This window comes from Daphnia pulex, chromosome 12 (genome assembly GCF_021134715.1).
Source record: "Daphnia pulex isolate KAP4 chromosome 12, ASM2113471v1".
NCBI lineage: Eukaryota > Metazoa > Arthropoda > Branchiopoda > Diplostraca > Daphniidae > Daphnia > Daphnia pulex.
In genome coordinates, this window is record NC_060028.1 from 7,260,235 (window position 1) to 7,283,185 (window position 22,951).

A 22,951-nucleotide genomic window follows, 5' to 3' on the forward strand; every position below is an offset into this window, starting at 1 on the left:
TTTCTCTTCCCTCCCAACCTCACCCTACCCCACCCCACCCCGACAGTTATAAGAATGCACGTGTCTTGGCATGAAGCAGATTTATTCGAACCGAAAAAAAATGTCGTGCATCTCCGAGTGTGAAGAGTTATCGGTAGTCTCGGGGCGGAACTTTCCCAAGCCTGCTGATATCTATTTTATATAACCTACAACAAATTTAACATGCATATCACTATCAGTTGCTGTTTTATTTTCTTTACTGTATGTATTTAGTCGTACTCATTTGACTCGCCATTATAACATACCCATTATCAGACCCATCAAACGTCAAAATAATCAACGGAGACTAATCACTTTAAATTTAGTGACGCAAGCAAATAGCTATATACTAGCGGTAGCAACGGGAGGTATCAAACGGAGGTCTGATAGGCGCACGCTGTTACGTAAAATGTGACCTTCTATTCGAAATAGAATTTCAATTAGAGCGGAAAAAGACTCAAGACAGAATAAGCCATCAGTTCTTATCTAACCGTAACAGGCGTAATAATAAGTTGGCTCGTATATGTTTATTTGAATTAAAAAAGGAGAGCCGCGTCTAGATATAGAAGACGGAAATTCCAAATCAACTCGTATCTGGCCCTATTATGCAGTTTGAATTCAGCGCTCTGTGACTGTTGCCATTGAGAGAGGCCTCACTCAATTTCTGGTTCCAAGTATATTGCCAACTTTCGGGCGATTCTTTTTATCATCGGCTTAAAACAATGAAGGATAAAAAGGGCAGCGTTCCAACAATTCCGTTTTCCATAGAAATGGTATATAGTTATTCGTCTGCTGCGCAGCCTATAAAGGTATTATAGGCTATAAACAAGTGCTGTATACGATCCATATTCAGGTTATTTATGTGCGCCTCACTTCGATAAACAATTGATTGTAGCCTATAATCTCTGCCTCTTCCTACACAAACAATAACATGTCTGTCTCCCTGTCTCCCGGCCTCGCTTGCCTATCGGTCTGACGTCAATGTATTCTTTACGCAAACGCATTGTATAGTACACAGTTGGTTTCTGGCGGTGTCAATCACTAGCAGGGATCATACAGCGCACCAAAATCTAAAAGCTTTTAAACCCGATTCCGTCACTGATTACCAATCAGCGACTTTGATCCCTTATGGCATTTTTTAGTTTCCATCAGAGTTATTGTTGCGTCAAGGAATTTTTGACTTCATTCAAAATTCGAACTAATTTGTTTGCCTTTCTAACGGTTCGCTAGATGGCAGCCGAGCGATATTTCGTTTAGTTGGCGCGCGTATTTGAAAATGAAACGTCTAGATGGCATCGTATATGGTCACGTTAAAGAAAAATCACATCACCATGATTGTTCTTTTCTTTTCCTTTTTTTTTCTTTCTTCCTAAACTACTTCTGGACTTCGCAGGTGAAAGAATTCTAATCGAAGCTAGTTAGAAACCCATTGAAAATTCTCGGGAGGGAAAAAAAAGAACGTGCGTTGTCGCCACATCATCACGGCTCGTTGACGACCAAAGACGTTTGTCCTCCTCTTGGACTGTCAACCCTTTTCTCCGCGGTTCTCAATCATCTTCTTCACCCTTCATTTATTTATTTTTATTTATTTTTATTTGTTTTTTTACCAGTGACGTTCTCTCTTCGATGTATTCTCAGCTCACATTTCGTGACGTCTAAACGAAGACGCAACAAAAAAAAAATCAAATAGTCCGCGCGCGCATTTTAAATTTATTTGCTTATTACACGATGGGTTGAGGGGGGTGGATGGATGGGAGAGAGGGATGACACGGGATGCCGTTACATCTGTCACCTTGTTAAACATCATGATGTCATCGATGACAACAACAATATAACAGGACAGAAAGACGATGACCAAAATTAAGAAACAGATGCACAAATGAAATTGACACAAAACAATAAGGACTGACGAAAAAAAAAAATAATCCACCGAGCCGCGTCGTCATTGAATTGAGCTATAGCACATGAATATTGAATCATCTTCTTTCTTCGTTATTTCTTCTTATTTATTTATTTCTAATGAATAGATTATTCCTGTTGCATGCTGAAAATTACTTGATGTGGCCAGAAAGAATATTTAAAACAAAAATCTGAATGTTTTCAAAATGAAAATGTTCGGATAGTTCATTCATCAAATCAATTCAAATCATATAGAAACTGGAAGGGGAAGGGGTTCACAAAAGCTTGTGCATCAGCGAAATATCGAAGCGATTCTCGTCGACAGGATTCTTATTTCCAGTGTGAACAAAAAATAACGGATAGATTGTTAGAGGTTTGAAAACAAAAGAAACAGATGCCAAGAAAAGAACGAAAGAAAGAAAGAAAGAAAAGAATTGAATAACCGAGACTAGATTTCAATCATCGGGAGAGACGAAGGAATAAACCAGAGAGAGTCGAATTCGAGGCGCGAGGTACGGTCGAGAGTCGTCGCGTGCAGATTCGATTTTTCTACTTTTTTTTTGTCACGAAACCGCAGACACCTTTATTTTTGTTTTCGTTTTTCACGAGAGAATAAAACTATCGTCTCAACTTGTTTCTTTCACCCTGTGCTCTATACATTCGATCCACATCGGAGCTGGCCACACCAGCAACCGGGTGTCGTATATTCCGGTATATTCAATTTCTTTTGGGCTTTTCATTACGTAATGGTTTTAATTGTCCTTCCGTGTATAGCTCCCAACTAACAAGAAATCCTGCTGCAAACTCTTTTTCACTCTCCAAGTTCTTAGAACTTGCGCTGTGTGTTTCACCCGATTCTGGCGTGTGTTGTCAACTTCAATTGGCAGTAGCTAGAAAAATCAAATAAAAATTTAAAAAATAAAAAAATAAAAGGATGTTTTAGTAGCCTATACTACACATGAAAGTTTCTCGGCTCCGCCCGGGGGACGCCCTGGCAAGGGAGCGAATCGATATTCAGTTATACACGCCAACATGCGATATATATACACAACAGCATGTATAGTTCAGCAGTGCTGCTCTGTGTGTGTGTGTACAGCAGTAGTCTTCTAGCATCAAGATCGTCTAACAAAAGGAAATGATTGCGACGTCACACACTGAATGAAAAGAAAAGAAGAAAAAAAGGGAGGGGGTCACGATCGAATATATCAAATGGAGAGCGAAGTGTGACGTCTATGGCGCGCGTGCTGCATGCTCTCTTTCCCCCCTTTTTATATCTGAAACTCATCACTCTATACAAGTCCAAAGATAGTGGACTGTGTACAGCTCGATCTTTCTTCTTCTTTTTCTTTTATTTCTTTTTTTTTTCAACCCTCCCAGAAACTTTGATTTAATAACGTCGGGATTTTCGGTGTAGAACTTTCGAAACTAGTATATAATATGCAGTCGCATTAGAAAAGTTGTCCTTGTCCTGTTCTGTGTTGGTATACTACATCAGCATTTTTTTTCTTTGAGAGAAAGGAGAGAGAGAAAGGTATGCGAGACTTTTCTTGGCGGCTCTTCACCTGCTCCACCTCCCACTGTCCCCTTGAAAATAAAATTTAAAAAAAAAAAAACACAGATATCCTGTATCTATTTGTGTGGCATAACCCAAATGACATAGATCGATATGACGTCAGGAACGTTGATTCGGCGGATTCTTTTTCTTTCTTTCTTTTTTTCTTGGCGTTTTTGTTTCTTTGTCGTTTTTTGATGGCTTGCTTTTGACTCTTCTTCTCCATACCAGCGAGCCACGGCGATAACGATAGGGGGGCAAGAAAAGCGTCAATGACATAAAAGTCAAAAAAGGAAGAAGAAGGAAAAGAAATGGATGGAGAAAAAACCTAAGCGAACGCAATGCAGGAAGTAGAGATAGAGAGAGAAGGAAAAATAATAATAATAATGATAACCGATTGAAAAAATTTGAAAATAAAATCACAAATAAAAAAAGGAAATTTTCACTGACAAAAAAAAGGCACTGGATGATACATAACATGTAGTATTTAGTGTATAGCTTAATCCCGATAGAATTTTTTTTTTCATCATCGATAACAAATTCAGACATTGAAAATTCTTGTCCCTCTCTCTCTCATTCGACTAGTACAACAAGAAATTAACAAACAGCGATTCTTATTCAATTCATTATATAAGGTATACTCTTATATCCGCCAGTTGATACTTTTTCACGACTAGCGTGTCTCTGGCTCTATTATATCTTATGCAATTACTTTTGAAAAAAAAAATGACACGTACCAGACAATCAAATACATATAAAATTGCGATGCAAATCAAAATGAATTTACTTAATAAAAAGATACGTTTAAAAATTTGTTTTGGTAAGAATTGTTTTTTTTTTGTAATTTTGGTTTCGTTTGAAGTTCTCTTGCGCGCGTGTACAGGAACATTCGAACGAATTTATTTGTTTTGTTTTTTGTTTTTTTAAGAATTTGTTTCGTTATGATTTTATATTCTCTATGGGAGGTTGTTTTATTTTGTCAAGGGCTCAGTTTCGGGTGGTATATTTTAATGGTATTTGATGAAGTGAAGATGTTATTTTGCATCGAACCAGCCGCGTACTGTGTGTCATCTTCACATTTCCCATTAGCGCTAAATCAAAGCGGATGGAAGAGATGAAGGGAATTGGTTTGTTTTGGGTTTGTTTTGTCGGGAGAGAAAAAAGAGAGAGGGAGGGGGTTTGACTGTGTGACATAGCGCAATTGATAGTAATTATTGTAAAAAAAAGATCTAACTTAATAACGGCCACTTTCATCGTTCAGCAGTAATATAAGAGATAGACAAAAGAGAGAGAGAGAGCATCGTTCACAAAGAATCACTTGATTCGACTCCAGCGATCAAAGTGGTTGTTGGTCGCCATCAACTGGTAACTTAAAACATCAAAAAAGAGAGAGACGCGAAAAAATCTAATTTGATAATTTAAAATATGGTGTAACATGGGTTGTCAAATTAATTTTCTTTGCATCGACATATTTTCTATTCTTAAAAAAAAAAACATTTTTGTATGTAGAAAACTTTTTTTAACCTCTGATCCGCTCATTTGTTTTTTGTTTTTTTTTTGTTTTTTTTTTTAATTCATCGGGTTGGGGGGGGGGGGGATTCAAATATCAGAAAGGGCCGATAAATTTTCATCTGGCAAAGATTTAAAAGCCCATCGATTTCTCTATGGGGTGTCGTATGAACTATAGGAGGCCTATAATTAATTATAATTATATATTCCGTGTTGATATTTGTTGTTTCTTCTCAGGGAAGGGGAGGGGGGTATATCAGTTAACATTGACGTGTGTGCAGACTCGCAAAACTCATATCAGATTTGTTTTTCAAAATTGACATCTTTATTGCATCCGAGCTTCTTGGAGCTGGCTCTGAGCGGTGGCGTAGTGCGATAGAGGCAGGCCGGTGGAGGCTGCGGCGGCGGCCGCCGCGTTCTGCAGCGCCGGCGGCAGCGAGGCGTACGTGAAAGCCGGTCCCAGTCCGTAATTGGCCGCTCCTATATGTTGTATATAACACAGAATAGGGTAATAAGCTACACACAGTATTATATATATAAATACGAGAACATGTCCTTCGCGTTTCATCACAATCCCGGCGACATTATTGTAAAGAGCTAATAAGGAAAATCAGTCTGTAATCCTATGCTGCGGGGATATTCTTGTATTACAACGAACGAGATTATAATTATTTATTTTTTCTTTTTGGTTTCTGTACGTCATTGTCATTCCCTTTCTTAAATGGAGCCATTCCACTTAATTGGAGTAATGCGATTAGGCCTAGGTCCAACATTCCTGCAGCTCTAAATTATAATCGGAACCCAACAATTCTTTTTTGTTTTTTGTTTTTTTTTTTGGTGGTGGTGGTTGGACGGCCGAAAATGCACGTTCATTTATTACGGAGGAAAAACTAAGTTATAGGGCGACTCGGCGCGGTATATAACACCCAGGGCGATATTATAAATCACTTTTGGGAGGGGGGTCCGGCATCAGTGTGCTGTGTTGCCCAGCAGCTCCTACTATCTGGCCGCCCTATAGATCTATATATAAACAGTCAAAACGGCGAGAGTCCTCTATAGATATAGCCCTTTTGATGATTTATTTGACAGAGATGTTCATTTTTCCTATTCATCAGAAATATCTCACACCAAATAAGTTCCAGCCTAGCCGTGTCTGCTGAGTTATGCGCTTTGCACTTCACTTCCTAGTTAGTCGAAACCCGAAACCCCATCCACAACGTATACGTACGTACGTACGTGTGTGTTTCTATCCATCTAACGGAGCGCGTCTTATTATATAACGCGCCGTCGTACAGTCGTCTTTCTAGTTAGCATATCTCTATTTATAACGACGCAGAGCGCGTCCTCCTCCTCGGCTATGCGCCCGTGGAACTTTGATAAGGAAGAGACGACCGTCGCCGAGTTTTCAACCGAATCGAAATCAATCTTCCCATCTCTCTCCTAGTCGTTCCTTTCTCTCACGAAATGTTTTTGTTCACCAGCTCGTCGAGAGTATTATAACTGGTGTAACGTCTCCCCCATTAAGAAAGACTGATGCTATCCAAACTGGCCAGAAATAGACCCTCGAGGGGGGAGGGGGGGGAGGGTCCTATCGCCCGCCCAGCACCATTGGCGAAAATAATACATTTGCGCAAAACTGACAACTGAGACAAGAATAAAAAGAAAAAAAGAATAAGAAAACTAGAAAAGTGAAAAAAACTTACCGGCGGCTGCGGCGGCGGCTGCAGCGCCACCGAAGGGGAACGAAGTGTCGAATCCTCCGTTAGCGGCGAATTGGCTGGCGGCGTAGGCGGCCGTCGGGTAGTCGTAGAACCCGGAAGCGACGGCGGCGGCGACGGCGGCCGAGGCGGCCGCCGAATTCAAACCGCCAGCGCCGGCCTGGTGGTGCGACTGCGGGTGCAGTTGCATCAAGCCGGGTGGCGTCACCGCGTACGGCGACGGATACAGCAGCTGCGGGCCGACACTGCAAAGAGAGAGAATGAAATAAATGATGAAATTAATAAATGAATATAATTACGGTCCCATATCAAACATGACGACGCAATAGATCCATTCCATTTTTAATGAAAAAACCCAAAATGGCGACGTCACAATTCTAATTGAAAAAGAAAGAGGCCGACGGCCTGTATGGCGATGACAAGTTGAGGCCCGTGACATTAAGCTTCGCTACGAAAAGACCCGTCGTTAAGCTTGTCGCTCTCGGACACACACACACACACTTGCACTATATTAGTGCAGCCCTTCTCGATCCCCTATACAGTTATGATCATTATTATTTGTCGTTACTCCCGTCGGTCCCTCGACTCTGACAGAGAAGAGCAAAAAACCCCAGCCAAAATGGAGGGGTCGTACGGTCCAGATTGCCTTTAAGCTGGACAGTCACACACAAAAGAAATCTATAGGCGTCCAAAAATAAAAGCGAGAAAGAGAAAGGCAAAAAACGGATCTATGGCGCCGGAAATCTCATTTTCCCCCGCAAAAATGAAAAAAAGAAAACAAAAAGAAGGATCTTATTTTTTGTTGGAAAATGAGGAGACACAAGGCAAACAAATAGACAAGGAACAGACGTCAGACCAGTAGTAGTGTAGAACAGTAGCCTGACTGGGGCCTATTAAGACGTCACCCCGTCCCACACGCAAAAATCTAAACGTTTCAAAAAGAAAAAGAAAAAAAAAAACAACAAAACAAAAAAGTCAGTCCGAGTGTCATTTTTGGCTTCGATCCTGTACGCAGTCCGTCCGTCACGCTGATTATTCCGATTCCCCTCCGCAAAAAAAAAAAAATTAATTCACTGCGATCGGAGAGATGATTTGGCTGTAATACAGCGATCAACTCCAATTAAAATCTCCCTGAAACCTCTTGCATCATTCAGGAGAGGGGAGGAATGATAAGGAGCTGGCAGCCAAATAAGCAGCTCGGCTCCTTCATCCTGGGAAGGAAGGATCGAGAGAGAGAGAGAGCTTTATATATAAAAGGGCGGCGACTTTTCAGCTTGTGAAAGTCATTGAAAGTCTAAACAAACGAAGCGGACCCTCTCCTCTCTGCTTCTGCTGCTGCTGTTCTCTCAGTCATCAGACAACGAGCTTTGACACGCTTGTCACTCCAGCTGTTGGTCCATTCAACACACACAAATCCAGCCAAGGAGGGAAGCAGCCCGGTACGACAAGACGCGGGGGCCGGACGGATATGTCGAAAACGGTTCCGGCTGAATGACGCGGAAATCCCATCCGGCCAAAGTTTCTCATAATACTGACAAAAAAAAACCTCTCGTCCAAATCAATTTGCCTATCGAGGACAAGAGAGCCGAAGACGATTGGAACAACAACAACAACAACGACAGCGCGGTCTGAATGTTATACCACGACAGCTGGAACCGCCGGCCTCTCGTCTAAAGCTATATACCGCCGGGGGGGATATTACAGCATAGCATAGAGAAAGACACCCGCTTTTATCTTTTTTTTTTTTTCGCTGGGGCTCTTCTATTTTTCTTCTTGTCTTATTTTTCTCTAGTTGTCTCTTCTTTGTCTTTTTTTTTGTCTTTTCACGTTTCTATTTATAACTGAACTCGCCTCGACTCTCCTCTCTCTCTTAACACAAGACACACACAACACACAAAAGACGGTGCCGTTCTGTGCCGTTCCGTTGTCAAGTCTCTCAGCGGTCGAAACTTTTCTTCGATTTTTTGTTTTTTAATTCTTTTCTTTTGACTGTCGTTGAGATTTTAGTTGTACTGTATACGTGTATATTTATAACGAAGCCCCTCCCAACAAACTATAAGAGTAGTATATATATGTCGAAAGATATCGATTCAACTTGTCACTATCCGCGTTCCCATACAGTAGTTTCTCTGTCACAATTAGCCTATGGGTTGGGGGCGAACGGAGAGTTGATGTGCACCAGTGGAGTTTACATTTGTTTTCTTTTCTTTTTACACTCTATAACTTTTTTCCCTCGCCCCCTTTCTTCTCTTTTTTATGATTGTCCTGATTTGATTATTAGCAACAGCAGACTGGAACGCTCTCGCGGCCACCCAAGTCGAGAAAGAGAAGGTCAACCGAAAGGCAAAACCTCTAAAATAGAAATAGAGGAGGATGAAATTTATTTCTCCTTTCCCGTTTATTACGACTAATCGTTAACGATAATAGTCAGGAGGGTCTCTAACTATGCTCCGCCGCATAAGCGCTAGTTCCTTTGGCGACGGCAGTCTTTGGCCCACTGTTCCAATTGGTTCAATTTGAATCTAGGAGACACACACAAGAGCAGGGGAGGCTGGGGTGGGGTGCATAGGGTCCTTTCCAATACATCTTCATAAAGTTGCGTGGAAATAGTTGTAAGAGTAGTAGTAGTATACTATAGGTAGCAGCCGAAAAACCCCAAATGGATGGCTTTAAGAGTGTCTTGTGTGTGTGTGTGTGTGAAAGTTGTTTTCCGACTTCCAAGAAATAAATAAAAGAGGCGGGCGGACTATTCTAGCCGGGCGAGAAGGGAAAACTCCGAGTGGATATTATATGTGTACAAGACTCTTATTCTTCTCACAACATACGTATTATATCTACTAGCCCCCCGGCTGGCTGTTGCGAATATATCTAATGCCAAATCCTTTTTTCCCTAAGTTTCTTTTTCTTTGGGAGGGGTGACACATCGCGCGTCACTCCTCCCTATCTAAAAAAAAAAAGAAAATGAAAAGACAAGAGAAGAAAATTGCCGGAAAGGTCAACGAATCTGCCACGGCCAGCAAAGGATTTGGAAGGGGCCAAACAATTGCCGGAGCTCGATCCCGCCCGCGCCCTTGGCTTCATTCCGGCTAGTAACTAGTACGACGATATTACGTGTACGGTTTGCTGCTGCTATACCAGTCCTCCCTCTGACTCTCTAAGCTCTTTCTATGTAACGTCGTCGATCAGACATACGCATCTGATTAGTTGCTCCATGATCCAATTCCCCTTTTCTTTTTTTCTTTTCTGTGATCCTCTGGTCCTGATAACAACTTCCCCCGGAATCAAAAAAAAAAGAAAAAAAAAGAAAAAGAAAATCAGATGGAAATGAAAAAGAAGAAGCTGCTGGCCGAGCCGTTCCATCATGGGGCAAGGAAGGGCGGCCAACAACAGAAGAAGAAGAAGAACTCCATATGTGTGATAGAGAATGAGAGAAACAAAAGCCTGTCTACATATAAGAGCGCTGACGATGTCAGTTCCAGCTCGCGAGAATTCATCATTCCCCTCCTTCTTCTTCTTTTGCTCTCGCCCGTTCCTCGCATTTGTTTTTTTCTCTCCTCTTTACGACAGTCGAGATAGACACACACATTGTGTGTGTGTGTGAGATGCTTCTGCTGCTATAAAGTGTTAAAGAATTATGTAAAGGCGAGAGAGAGAGAGCTAGACTCGATTCCGAGAAAACCCGAATCGCCAAGTTCCAGGACGGAGATACACACGGAAGAATCTAGGACGCCCGTCAGTGACACACACACACAGAGAAGAGAGCGGAGGAGTTGATCCAGGCGAGAGAGACGAATAAGGTCGCGGCGCGGGCGTCGAAGGGGAAATAAAAATTTCGGAGAGACGAAAGAAAATTGTCTCTCGTATTTCCTGTCATAGTCGACGGTCGGAGCGGATTTTCTATTCCCCCCTCCACCCCTCCCAAACCCTCCAGTGTATAGACACACTCGAATCGATCAGTCCTCTCGCGACAGCATCTGTTCCAGTGCGTCTCTTCCAGCCGGAGAGAGATAGAAGGAGCTCGTCGTATATCCAGGGCCGAGGAAATGAACAAAAAAGGGGACGACCAAATGATGGGGGGGATACACACAACGCAACCACAACAACAACAGAAGCAATACCTCGGATGCATCAGCTATCTAGGAGCCGAGTCGGTTGCATTGCAATCGTGACATTCATAGTTGAATGGCGGCCAAAACGAGAGATGAGAGAGAGAGATGAGGGGGAGAAAAAAAATCAACTTTTTGTCGTTTTTCTATTGGGTCCGTTTTCTTCATCACGCAAAGACTCCGGGAGTCACTTCAAAAAGAGACACAGGAAGGAGGAGGAGGGAAGAGGAGGGAGGATGGCGAACGGGTATAGGTCGTGGTGGGAAGAAGGATCGCTTCGGGGAAGAAAAGACAACAACAACCAAAAAATGGTGCAGGACACCAACTCGCAATTGAGAGAAGAAGCGCCTATTCTGGTTGGCTAGGGAATGAGGCCAAGAAAAAATGTAAGAAAAATCTGGTCCGTCCCTCTCAATCTAGTCGATCTTGGGGGAGGGGAAGACAACAACAACAACAACCTAAGACAACAACGGAGCGGGGGAAAAAAATCTGGACAGGTTTCAGGAATCGCAAGAATGAAAAATCGAGGAAATTTCGTGGAATCGCCCAGCGTAGTTGAACTCGCTAAAGGAGGAAATGAATTCTGAATCGTTCTGAATCGTATAACATTTAAAACACCTAAGGCCAAAAAAGGAAAAATTCCGCCAAACTATTCCGCGAGTGCACCGAGTCCCTTCTGTCTGCATCCGCTGGAGTCGGATGTATTTTTTCAGCGAGGAATTGGTAAAACCAGCGGATCGAAGATTTGGTTTCAACATTTTACGTTTGATACTACACGACATTATTGCCAAAAATCAGAAGGTGTGAAAGATGTGGCGATCCGGATTTTGATTCATTGCGCCAAGATTTTTTTAAAAATACGCGGGAAAGAAAAACAAAAGAATAAATAATGATGCGTCATCTAGTTGAACCCGTATGGATATATTTTATCTGGCCCGGCATTCGCCAAAAGTTTAAAAGACCATAGAAGAAGTTCTCCTTTTTTTCTAAATGTAGTATAGTAATTCGCCCTTTTTTATATTTTGTTATGCTTCTTCTTCTTCTCCGTTCACATTCTTTCGGACCGGTTCCGCCTTCCGACTTTGAGAAAACAGAGCAAAAAAGAAAAGGAACGAACAAGAAGAAGAAGAAGAAGAAGAGGAAATGACAAAAGCTAAGTCGGGCTTAACATCCATCTAAAGATAGATGGGCAGGCCAGGCATACACACACACACACACACAGCACAAGGAGGAGGAGGAGGAGGAGCGAAAAAAAGAAAGAAAAAAGAAGAAGAAGAAGAAAAAAAGACTCACTGGCGTTACTCGTCGCTCCCTTAAGTCAAATCAAGTCAAGTGAAACGAAAACGCGCGGCAGCAGCAACGGCATGGCTATCACTACTCATCTCGGATTGCTCAAGGCAAACCGCGCCGCCCCCCTTTTTCATAATATCTCCCAATCCTCCCTCTGTGATACTCTCCCTTCCCCCCATCTATCTCTATCAAATAATACTCATGGATAGACTGTAATAGAAGTATTAGACAATTTCTCGTTTTTCGGGTCGGATTTTTCAACGCAACAACAGCACCAACAACAATGGACACTCCCCACCGAGTCTGTGACAGATATCTATAAAAATGACAGGTGTTTATATAGTACTTAAAAAAAAAAACGGAACCGTCGGTCTGGAAATGATAAAAAACCATTTGTCCGGCCGTCCATTCTCGATCGTCGACTTGTCTGCGTGCAAAACTCGTAGGGTCGAAACGGATGCGGCCCTTCGACCTCTGTTTTTCTACTTTCCCGTGCGCGTGTGTATGTGTGGGAGGGGAGAGAGAACAAGTGTGAACACATATGGTCGAGTCTGTGCTATATGTACACACACACATATAAGCACAGGGAGAAAGAAAAAAGAGCTGGCACAAATCTATGTAAAACGCCAAGTCGATTCTGTTCGGCTGTTGTATCATTTCGGGTTTTCTATATATATATAAGACGTATGTATAATCTCTTTCAGGAGAAGTCTATTCTGATGATTATGATCGCCATCAACTTGTCAACGCCTCGATAAACTATGACGTGTGTAGAGGCTAGCTATTACAGACCGGAGAAGAACCCAAATCATAATTGTATAGAGCCAATCATATAACTCTTTCTCTCTCTGGTTTGGTAACGTACGTCGTTTCTGGCTGTCTGGCGTCGTTTCTTATTTTTTGGTTGGGGTTTCTTTGATTAATTCAGACTCGGTGACACCAATTAGGTAATAACGGACGAGCGTCTATGACGTCATTGACCGACTCACTCCGTCTGACAGCTCGGCCATAACGAAGTTGCGCTAGTTTCTATATCCTTCTTCTTTTATTGACGTAAGCAAGTTTTTGTTTTTGATCCACCGCACGGGGAACTTAACGCCAACCCTTCACCCCTTCTTTTTCCCCCGGTATACGTATGCACACGTATAGTATGACGTCATTCCATATAGTATTAGTATATACACGGGGAGAATATAGAACCTAGCGGGCAACCTGCCAACAAGAATCTATACAATCTACTGGCGTGCAGAAAACGTATGCTTCGGCTAAAAAAAATAAGAAAAAAATGGTGGCGCACACACACGACAGCTATAGGAGGGACGACGACTTTTCGAGAGGTATGTACACTATATATATGCTATCTAACCTCGCATCGTCGAGCTAAGTAGATTTCCCTATTGGCCTCGCTCTGCTTATTTCTCTCTCTCTCTCGCGCCCCCTTTCTCTCGTGATCGGCGTTGGGCTTCCCGTAAGACCCAAAAAAAAAGAAAAGCGGAAGAAAATGTAACCCTCCTTTATTCTTCCCGGAAGAGGAAAAATAAAGAAGCTGCTGCTGCTGCTGCTGGAGACTCACTGTTCCGTGCATACGGCATTATCATATTGATTTATAAGTCGCACGCGCCTATATAGCTATACATAACGAACACGGCGACACACACACACACAACACAAAAAATCGAGGCGCACATGAAATTGAAAAAAGCAAAATGGCGAGAGAAAAGAACGAGAGAGAGAATAAAAAGCTTAAAAAAGGAGGAAAAAAGAAACAACACAGCTGGCAAAGAAAAAGAGAGTGTGAATCTGAGTGTGTGTGTGTGTGTGTGTGTGTGTTTGGACGGGGCCGGGGCTTGTGGCGGGCAACTGTGAAGAGACAACCCACCCCGGAAAATAAAAAGAAAATAAAATTTCCAACCCCGGCCCTGGGCGTCAACAGATTTCGCTCTGCACGGCTCTGCTCACGAAAAGTCCTCATCTATAAACCTCCTCGTTTTCTTCTTCCCGCGCGTTTTAGCGATCCCGACCGAGAAAGAAGAAGAAGAAGAAAGACATGTGTGTGCGCTATATAATCCCGTGCTGCCTAGCTGCTGCCTGAAACTGTTATTTAGAGTGATATAGGCCCGTCCTTGGTCTTCTTCTTTTTTATCCCCAATGCCTCATGGTGTATAAAAGACCAAAGCGTCGAGATGCCAAAACAGCTGATAAACACAGCCATTCCCGCACTAGAGCGCCAAAAAAGATGGCTTTTGTATAGCCCATCCGAGTTTATAGAGATTCTTTCACTGGGCGATCAAACCGTTGGACCATTTCCGTTTGATACACACACACACACAGCATCGGGCGCTGGAAAACAACTGGAATCTAGGCCATTGTTTTTTTATTCGTGAAAAAAGAGTATAGAGAAATCGAAATTGATCAAACTCACCCGTATTGGCCTTGTCCGAAAAGTGCAGCTGGAAATCCGGCTCTTAGGGCGGCCGCCAATGGGAATCCTGGAACATTTTTTTTTTGTTTCAAAATATAAAAATTTGAATTATTGGCAATTTTTGTATGACGTCATTTAATAAGAAATACATTTCCTTTCCCTCCCTATTTGACTTTTACGTCTACCATACGGTGCCTAACATGAAAAGAGCCTATACACTACGGTACTAACTTATATGGCGGAAGCACAACAGGCCCTTCTTGCCGGTTATGATAATAATGAGGGTGTTTGTATAGATACCGGAATCCATCCAGCCGAGGGGAGGAGGACGGGTGCCAACACGTAACACAAACGGCCGTAAAAACACAGACGGAGCAGCAGCAGCAGCAGCAGCCGCAGCGCTGGGCCGTGGAACATTTGGAATTTTTTCTTCTAGCTCTTATATGACTAAACAACCAGCATTGTGAACGTCGTCGTTTACGTAACGGATATCTCTCCCTTTTCTCTATATCCCCAAAAAGGGAGGACAGAAAGAAGAGGAAGGGAAAATAAAAGGGGGGAATGGAGCTGCTGATGGTGGTGGTGGTGGTGGTGGTGCATGGCGTGTCCGATCTATTTGTACATGGTCGTATAAATAACCGGATAAACAGTCAAGCAGAAGTATATAAGGAAAAAAGGGCGTCACCAAATGATTTCTTTCAGTGTTGTTTCATCAACTCGCAACTCAAAATTTAAAAAAAAAAAGTTTGAAAAACAAAAAAAAAAGAAGAAAAAAAACCCGAAAAAATAAAAATCCAAACCCCGCAAATCAACACTAAAAAACAAAAAAATCCAGAAAAAAGAAAATGTGGGTAAAAAAATAATACCTGATTGAAGGTTGCCTCTGGGTTTAGCGCCCAGGTAGGCCAGGTTGACATTGGCTTTGCGGCCGTCGATGATGGGGTTGGCGTCTTTGCAGGCTCGTTCGGCCGCCAGACGATCCGACATGGTCACCTATTTGTTGGATGAATAACAAGACACGAGACACAACGCAGAACACACCAATGAATCTCTTTTTTTGTTGTTGTTGTTGTGAAAGAAAAACACAAAACGGCACAGCACGAAAAACAACACACACGCCATAACACACAGAGAGAGAGAGAGAGAGATGAGATGCCAAAAAGGAACAACGAAAAGAATATATAATAATATATATATAAAAGAAGAGAGAACATGCGCCCCGAAACAAAACCTAAAAAATCATTATCGTCGATAGTTGAAACAAGTTTTGCATCTTTTTTGTTTGTTTTTTTTTCCCGGAAGAAAATAATAATAATAAAAAAAAATTCAAAAACAAGAGAGAGACAATAACGGACACGCCGTTTGGGGCGGTCACGAAAAAAAGGAGGGTTATTGATGGTTTTGAAAAGAAAAAGCTAAAAGCAAACTATAACCCTCCCGCCCGTTCTGCTGGACCCTGCGCTCGCATCTGTTATGTCGTCGTCACATTCACTTTTCTTTTTTGGCTTTGCCCTTTTTCCCAGCTGAAATAAAAAAGCCCGTAGACAATTCCTGGAAACCTTTTTGCTCCGGCGTAATATTCTTGTCCGCACACTTGAGCAAACACAGTACGGCGGCCAACAAGTGAACCAAAAAGAGATAAAACAAAGCAAAAATTACGTTTACCAAGCACGCCAAATATATAATCGGAATAAAACCTATTACCAGTATTACCTAGATTACATGGCTTTTATTTCTCAATTTCAAATTTCGCGCGCTGTTTATAAGCCAGGAAATTTTCGATTGATGTGCATATACGGCTGCGGTCGGCACATTTTATATATTTTCTTTCTATTTGTTATCGTAACAGAACAGACAGTCACTAAAGTAAAAAATAAAAAAGGACAGTGTGCATTGGTGTAACTGACGGTTGCGACCCCCTTTGCGCCATATGGACGCAGGAGGAGGAGGGGGTACACACACAAAAGGCCCAAACTGACAGCCTGTCACAGGTGCACCCACCGCCGCCATCTCGTCAGCAGCAGCCCCCGTGTCTGAACCAAAAAACCCCGAACCGGCCCAACCAGCACCGAGTGATGTCTAATGTTGTCGCTCATTTCCCTTTTTCGTTTTTAAAAATTCTCTGATGGGGGCCTTATTATTTATTTGAAATAGACGGGGGGATTTTGATCGGGAACTGATTTTGAATTATAAATCGGGATGATAAGAAAAAAGACTTACGAATCCGTATCCGCGTGATTTGCCCGTCTGGCGGTCGGTGATGACGACGGCCTCCTCGATTTCGCCGTAGACTTGAAAGTGTTCGCGCAGACTGGAGTCGGTCGTGTGGTAGGGCAGTCCGCCGACGAAGATCTTGGTGAAGGTCGTGTCTTTGATGGAGCCAGAGGCTGAGGATCCCGACGTCGACGATCCCGTCGAGCTACTACTCGATCCCGACGATCCCGTTCCGGCCATGGCGCCAATACCACCAGCAGCACTGATTAAACCGACGACCGAACTGCTGTTGCTGCCGCTACTGCTGCTCACGCTCCCGCTCCCGCACAGGCCGATGATCTCCAAGTCGCTGATGGAGTGCTGGTGCTGGTGCTGCTGTTGTTGTTGTTGGTTCAGGTGATGGTGAGACATCAACATTCTTTTTCGAAACAAAACACTTGATCAACTGATTTCTTCGGTTTGAATTTCTTCTCTCGATTGCGTCACACGAAATTGTTTTTTTTTTTTTTTTTTCAAATCGATTCGCGGGTTTTAAAAAACTGAGGATTTGAATCGAGTTCTATCACAATTGAATGGTCGAATCCATGAAAAATTGGTTAAACGCGGATGGAATAGATTTTGAAAGTTTGAAATGTAAAAAAAAGAAAAACTTTATTTGTGTGTGTTTTTCCAATATCCGAAATGAAAATTGACGTAAGAATAAACAGAAATCGGTTGGCGGGGAGGGGATATGAACCAAAAAACCCAAAAACAAATGAAAAAGATTGTTCGAGTCAACCGGAGCAACGAAAAAAAAACCGGCAGGGGTGTATGAGAGGACGACGACGACACTTCTTTCCAATGCGGATGTCAGGGAAGTGGGGAACCGACTGAAAATATACTCTGATTACTTTCGTCGCCGGAGTGCCGGTCGGATCTGCCGCCTCTTTCACTGCGCTCGGCGCTCGACGCTCTCCTATTTCTTTCCCTCTTTTTCTGCGCTTATATTCCCACCCGCTTTCGCCCCGCTTCCACCCACCAACCCGTGTGTACACTTTCTCTCTCATTCTACGGGGCCTTCGTGTATACTACACCGCCGATACGCCGAGTCAAACGCAAATAAAAAAGGGCGAGACGACAGTGGCGCCGCTCGTGCGACACGCACATTTTGGCCCCCGCGATTCACTTTTGCGCTTCTTTCCTTCCTCCGCAGTAATAATAAGAGAAGATGCAATCACCCAATCAACACCAATCTCGGCCCCCCGATTAACCGACTGCTACACCGCCTGATCCATTTGTTAATCCCGGGCCCCCGATTTAAATGCAATAAAAAATCCAAATCCAAATCAACAGAAGTTTATAATCAAATCTCGTTGCTAGTCGGAATTCAAATATAGACTCGGAAACCCTACACTTGTCGCTATATACTTATCGATTTTGAAAAGAATAAAAAGCAGGGACTTGGTGGCGTATACATGTACATAAGGGGCTGTGCTGGCGTTGTCGACGGTGTCGAGTGTTGTTTGACGTGTCTTTAAACCCGCCATCCTTAACGAGCTGGTGGTCTAGTAGCTACTCCGTTTTTTTGTTTTCGGGTTCGGGGGCTTTGGTGCGGGGGTCCCATATTCCCAGTTCAATATTTGGCGAAAAAATAAAAACTTACTGTTTTATTTTAGAAAGGGCGAAATGAGAGTCACGTGCAGCTAGCGGGAGCACGAAATATGAGGTGTTCATATTTCTTCGAGTCTCTGGTTGTATAATTATGCGTGCTATACATATACTACTACTAGACTCGACCGTATAGATATCTTATCCATGGCAAGAAAAAGGAAAAATTAAAGCATGTAGCTGTATACAAGCGGACAGCAGCACGACACGATAGATAGTATATACACAAGTCTAACTCTTTTAGACGTTGTGGCCCAGCAGCACCGCTCCCGCTGCTTCTTTCGCCCGATGCGTATATATACACAAAACATATCTGCCAGCCGCATAATTCCATCGGGAGTTGGATGACACACGACCTATAGCCGCGGGAACTCTCTCCCTCTCTCCAACGTGAAAGGTAATAATAAGGACGAACCCAACTACTACTAGCTACTACTACTACATAACATAAGGTCGTCGCCTAGTTACACACACACCAGTGTATAATAATGTCTATAGAATAGAGAGAAGGAGAGAGAGATATATTTATTACACGCTCGTTAACGTCACGGAGCCATCATCGGGAGGACTAACGTAATTTATGACTCCGAAGAAGTTATAATATTAGGAATATATTTGTTGTCTCTTTTTCTTTTTTTCTTTTTAAATTTTAGGCTTCCGTTTTTTTTAAAATGAGAATAAGGGGGGATTTTCGCGCTCAACTCTTCATCATATGTGCCGTCTCCCGCGGTTGCCATCGAAACAAATCCTCGGGTAAAAAAGAAAAAAGGAAAAAAGAAAAGATGGAAATAAATGGAAATAAATGAGAAAAGTATCTCTCCATATCTTTCTGTCCCGTCTTTGTCGCTTGTAAATCAACATGGCCCGTTTCATCATTCTTTCATCGTCGTTTTCTTCTATTCACGGACGGACCCAAAAGAAAAAAAGAAAAAAAAAAGTTCATTCCTCCCCTTTGTCAAACTGGTCTATATAGTGTGTGTGTGTGTGTTTATAATATGGCACAGCTCACAAGTCGTTTGGTAATTAGAAACAAAAGGTGGAAACCCGACAAGGGCCCCCCAGTGACGCATCAGTCCCGAAACAAAAAAATGAGAAAATCACGATCCGTTTTTTTCCCTTGTGTGAGGGTCTTTAAATAATATGCGATCACTCAGGAGAAGCCAAAACGCGTAGGCAATAAACATCCCGAAACCAACGTGCGACATCAAAGCTGCTCTTCTATAATATATCTTCCTTGTCTTGTTTTTTTTTGGAACCCGAAAATGTCCGTCGTCCAGATTAGCAACGACGGAATTATAGATTTGATTAGTTTATTGCGTACTGGAATTTTGATTATTTTTTTGGTTTTGCGTTTTACCGTTCCATTGAGTTTCGTGGATATGCGAGTGAGGAGGTGTTGGCAAGGGTTGGCACTCGTCGGCGGGAGTCGATGATGGACTACCCCCCCCCCTCTCCCGTCCTCTGTATGTTTTCTTGTGTTTTCCAAGTGACAGGTTTTATGTCCGAAATGCCGGTGCATATGGGGCGATGACGACGACGCCGCCCTGCCGCCCAGCGGCGACATACATCACGTGGAGAAGGGGGGGGGGGGGTTGTCGTGAAAAGAAACAAAACAGGAAGGCCACTCTCTTCATGCACGGGCCGTCTGCCCGCCCGCCATACCCGCCCTGTGTGCGCGCTCGCTATATTCTCCATCCGCACCACTCTCCGGCGCTGTGCGGATGGAGGAGCAACAATGATCGTAAATATTCCCAGAGTCGGAACACAAGAGTGTGTCTTGTGGGCGCGCGTGGACAGAGAAACAACTTGAACGCGGAATAGTCCGGATTTTCTAGTCTCTCTCTGCTGCTGGATGCCGTAAACTTTTATCTTGGCGATGGCGCGCGCGCCGCGGCGACGGAGATTGGAGATGGCGGCGATGGCGGAGAGCGGCGGAGAGCGGCGGGGAAAAACCGGCGCGAATGCAAAACATATTCAAACGGGAATTTATAGTGTAGAACGTTTCATTGCACGGGCGGGCTATGATTCATCCGGTTTGGAGGAACTTTGTACACGCTTAACTGCAGATGAAACTGAAAAACGAAAATTGGGAGATGGACAATATACAGTCGCACTCCTGCCAAGTGGTAGAGTGGTGGCGACGAGTGTCGTTTAGCCCCCTGACGTTGAAATATTCTTGCCTCATAACGTGTCACGTCACAAAGTGACTGGGTTTTGTTCCCCCCTTTCCTCTTCGAGGTGTATGTATAATCCTTTTTGGAGAAAAGCAGACTCTCTTCTTTCTGCCTCCGATATTTACCGCGTTCGATGGATCAGCGGGCGACGTGGCCTGTTGACGTAATCCCGTGCAGTCGGAGTTGCAAAGGATATCCCGGAGACCCTCCACTCACGCTCACTCACTCTCCCCGCAGATCACCATCAATTTCCATGTCCAGCTGAGGCAACAACCAACATCAGTCGAGTCGAGCTCAAGTGAACCTTTCAACCCGAAAGTATTTTCCTTGTGCCCTCGACGTTTGAACAGAAATAATAAGACGAAAAGGTCAAAAGTTACGTGACGTTTTTTTCTTTTCCAAAAAGCGAAAGCCGATAACAAGATTGGCCCAAAAAAATGTTAAAAACGGACGAATGATTAGTAGATTGACAGGATAAGAACACGAGTTATTTTGCGATGACAAACGTTTGGGAGGGTGTTTCAAACAAAAATTATAGATCTAGTTAGTCATCGTGTAAAGCTCTCAAAGCTTTGGCGGAATGGAAATATAACCGTCATCGTTCTTCTTTTTAAATAACGCTGGTCTACCGCTGGTCTCCGAGGTGATTTCCAATCGGTTGAAAGATATTTTTATGTCCGCTGCTATCCTCTCAAATAAATTTCAATATGATTTGAATTTTTTTTTGTTTCTTCTTCTTCTTCTTCTTCTTCTTCGGTTCAGTGCCTTTTTGCGCTTCTTTTTGTTCTTGTTGTTGTTGTCGGTTTTTCTTCCTTGTTGTCGCTGATGTGAGAGCCGCGCGCGACCGGCGACCCCCTCCTGGCAGAAGCCGAGCCAAGATGAGGAATTCTATTTCTAGAAAAGTCGGGAGAGTTTTCTCTTTTTTACCTTTTTTTTTTTTTTTACTTTTTCCCGAAAAGGAGACACGAAATGAAAATAAAATTGGAAGACGACCGAGAGATCGACCATAAGCCACGGTCTGCAAAAATCTGCAATAATGACAATAATTTAACTTTGCGCTTTTCTTTCTGTGCGTTTAGTTATCCGCTTTTATGTTTAGCCAACGGCATTTTCCTTGATGGGCCCTACAACGAAGATATGACAAAAGTGGCTTTGGCTATACCCATAACAAAATAACCCAAGAGATTCAATCAACACAGTCAAAACAAACCAAAAAAGATCCTGCGAGTTTTTCTCTGAGTGGTAAAATTTCAAAAATCTCAGATCTCAACCAAGCCAAAAAATCCTGACAAAAGGACTGGGCAGGATGTGGACAGATACAAGTCAAATAATAAACCCCCCCCCCCACAAAGTCGTGTAGTAGAAGAAGGAAAAAAAAAGAGGACTGCTGCTGGACTTTGGTCGTAAAAACTCGTCGCCACAGCGCAGAGGATCGCGGCGAGAGGTATAGTGAACAGCTGCGATTGCGGGAAGAATTACAAGCGACAGCAGCGACTCAGCGCAACTCCATTTCACAAATCCTCTCCTCTAGCCACTGCTGCTGCTGCTGGCCAACCACTAGGAGTTGCCCTACTCTCTTTTCTAAACTCAAAATGGGAAAAACAAAACAAAATAAGAACTTTTTTTGCCAACGGGAAAAAAAGAGAATAATCTTTTCCTTCTGAGAAGTTTGGGTTTGTTTTCTCCTTTCATTGTCGTCTCTTCACTCGGCGGCCATCGTCGCTGTCATCTAACAGGATCGAATGGCCACCACTAAAAAGGAGTCAAACAACAAAAGAGAATGGGCACTGCGCTGGATGGGCAAAAGGCAGGAAATGACTATCGACTGTGAATGGACAAGATCCAACGGCTTGTCGTCGTTATCCGCACAGGATCGCCGCCGTCTTGTTTTTTTTTTTTTCCTTTCTTCCTCCCGGCTCCTTATGGACCATATAAGGGTGGCAGGGCAGCCTCTTATATCGTTGAATCTCCTTCTCTATGTACCCCTTTGACTATTGACCGTCACGACTTGGTGACTTATACTGCGGTTAGCCCCCCTTCCATTCCATTCCGGCTTGTCCTGCTGCCGGAATGCCAAAAACCGCCGGCCAGCAAATAAAGAATGTGGACCGGACCCTCCTTCCTCCAGCACCCACAGTCGCAGCTGCATAATGGGTCATAGTATATATATATAGTAGTACGTTATAATATGGGTTGGAGCAGCAGCAGCAGCATTATTGTGTTGTGTGTGTGATACAATCGATTGCGGCAAAGAAGAAGGAAAAAAAGAAAGACCGTGAACGAGTGCGGCGGCATGCCATAATCCCATTAAGACCTTATTGCGTTTACAGCCGCACACACACTATATAGTAACGTCAAGTCCAATCCGACGACGCTGTAGGCATACAACGAATGTGTAGATA

At 43.2% G+C, this 22,951-nt stretch overlaps 1 protein-coding gene across 1 annotated transcript; it reads right to left on the reverse strand.

The window, feature by feature from the left end:
* Nucleotides 1–1,708: 1,708 nt before the first annotated feature.
* On the reverse strand, nucleotides 1,709–17,690 carry LOC124209947 (RNA-binding protein 24-A-like). Its single transcript, XM_046608199.1, has 5 exons — nucleotides 16,735–17,690; nucleotides 15,381–15,507; nucleotides 14,515–14,581; nucleotides 6,682–6,941; nucleotides 1,709–5,458 (listed from the first exon to the last, which is right to left on the reverse strand). The coding sequence occupies exons 1-5, from the start codon at nucleotides 17,143–17,145 to the stop codon at nucleotides 5,304–5,306; spliced, it is 1,020 nt and encodes a 339-aa protein (XP_046464155.1). The 5' UTR covers nucleotides 17,146–17,690; the 3' UTR covers nucleotides 1,709–5,303.
* Between the last annotated feature and the right edge of the window lie 5,261 nt (nucleotides 17,691–22,951).

Coding starts and splice junctions, on each gene's coding strand:
- LOC124209947 (XM_046608199.1), bottom strand. CDS start 17,145: ATGTTGATGTCTCACCATCACCTGAACCAACAACAACAACAGCAGCAC. Junction 6,942..14,514: donor TTCGGACAAGGCCAATACGG/GTGAGTTTGATC, acceptor CTCTCTTTGCAG/TGTCGGCCCGCAGCTGCTGT. Junction 5,459..6,681: donor AGCCGCCGCCGCAGCCGCCG/GTAAGTTTTTTT, acceptor TACAACATATAG/GAGCGGCCAATTACGGACTG.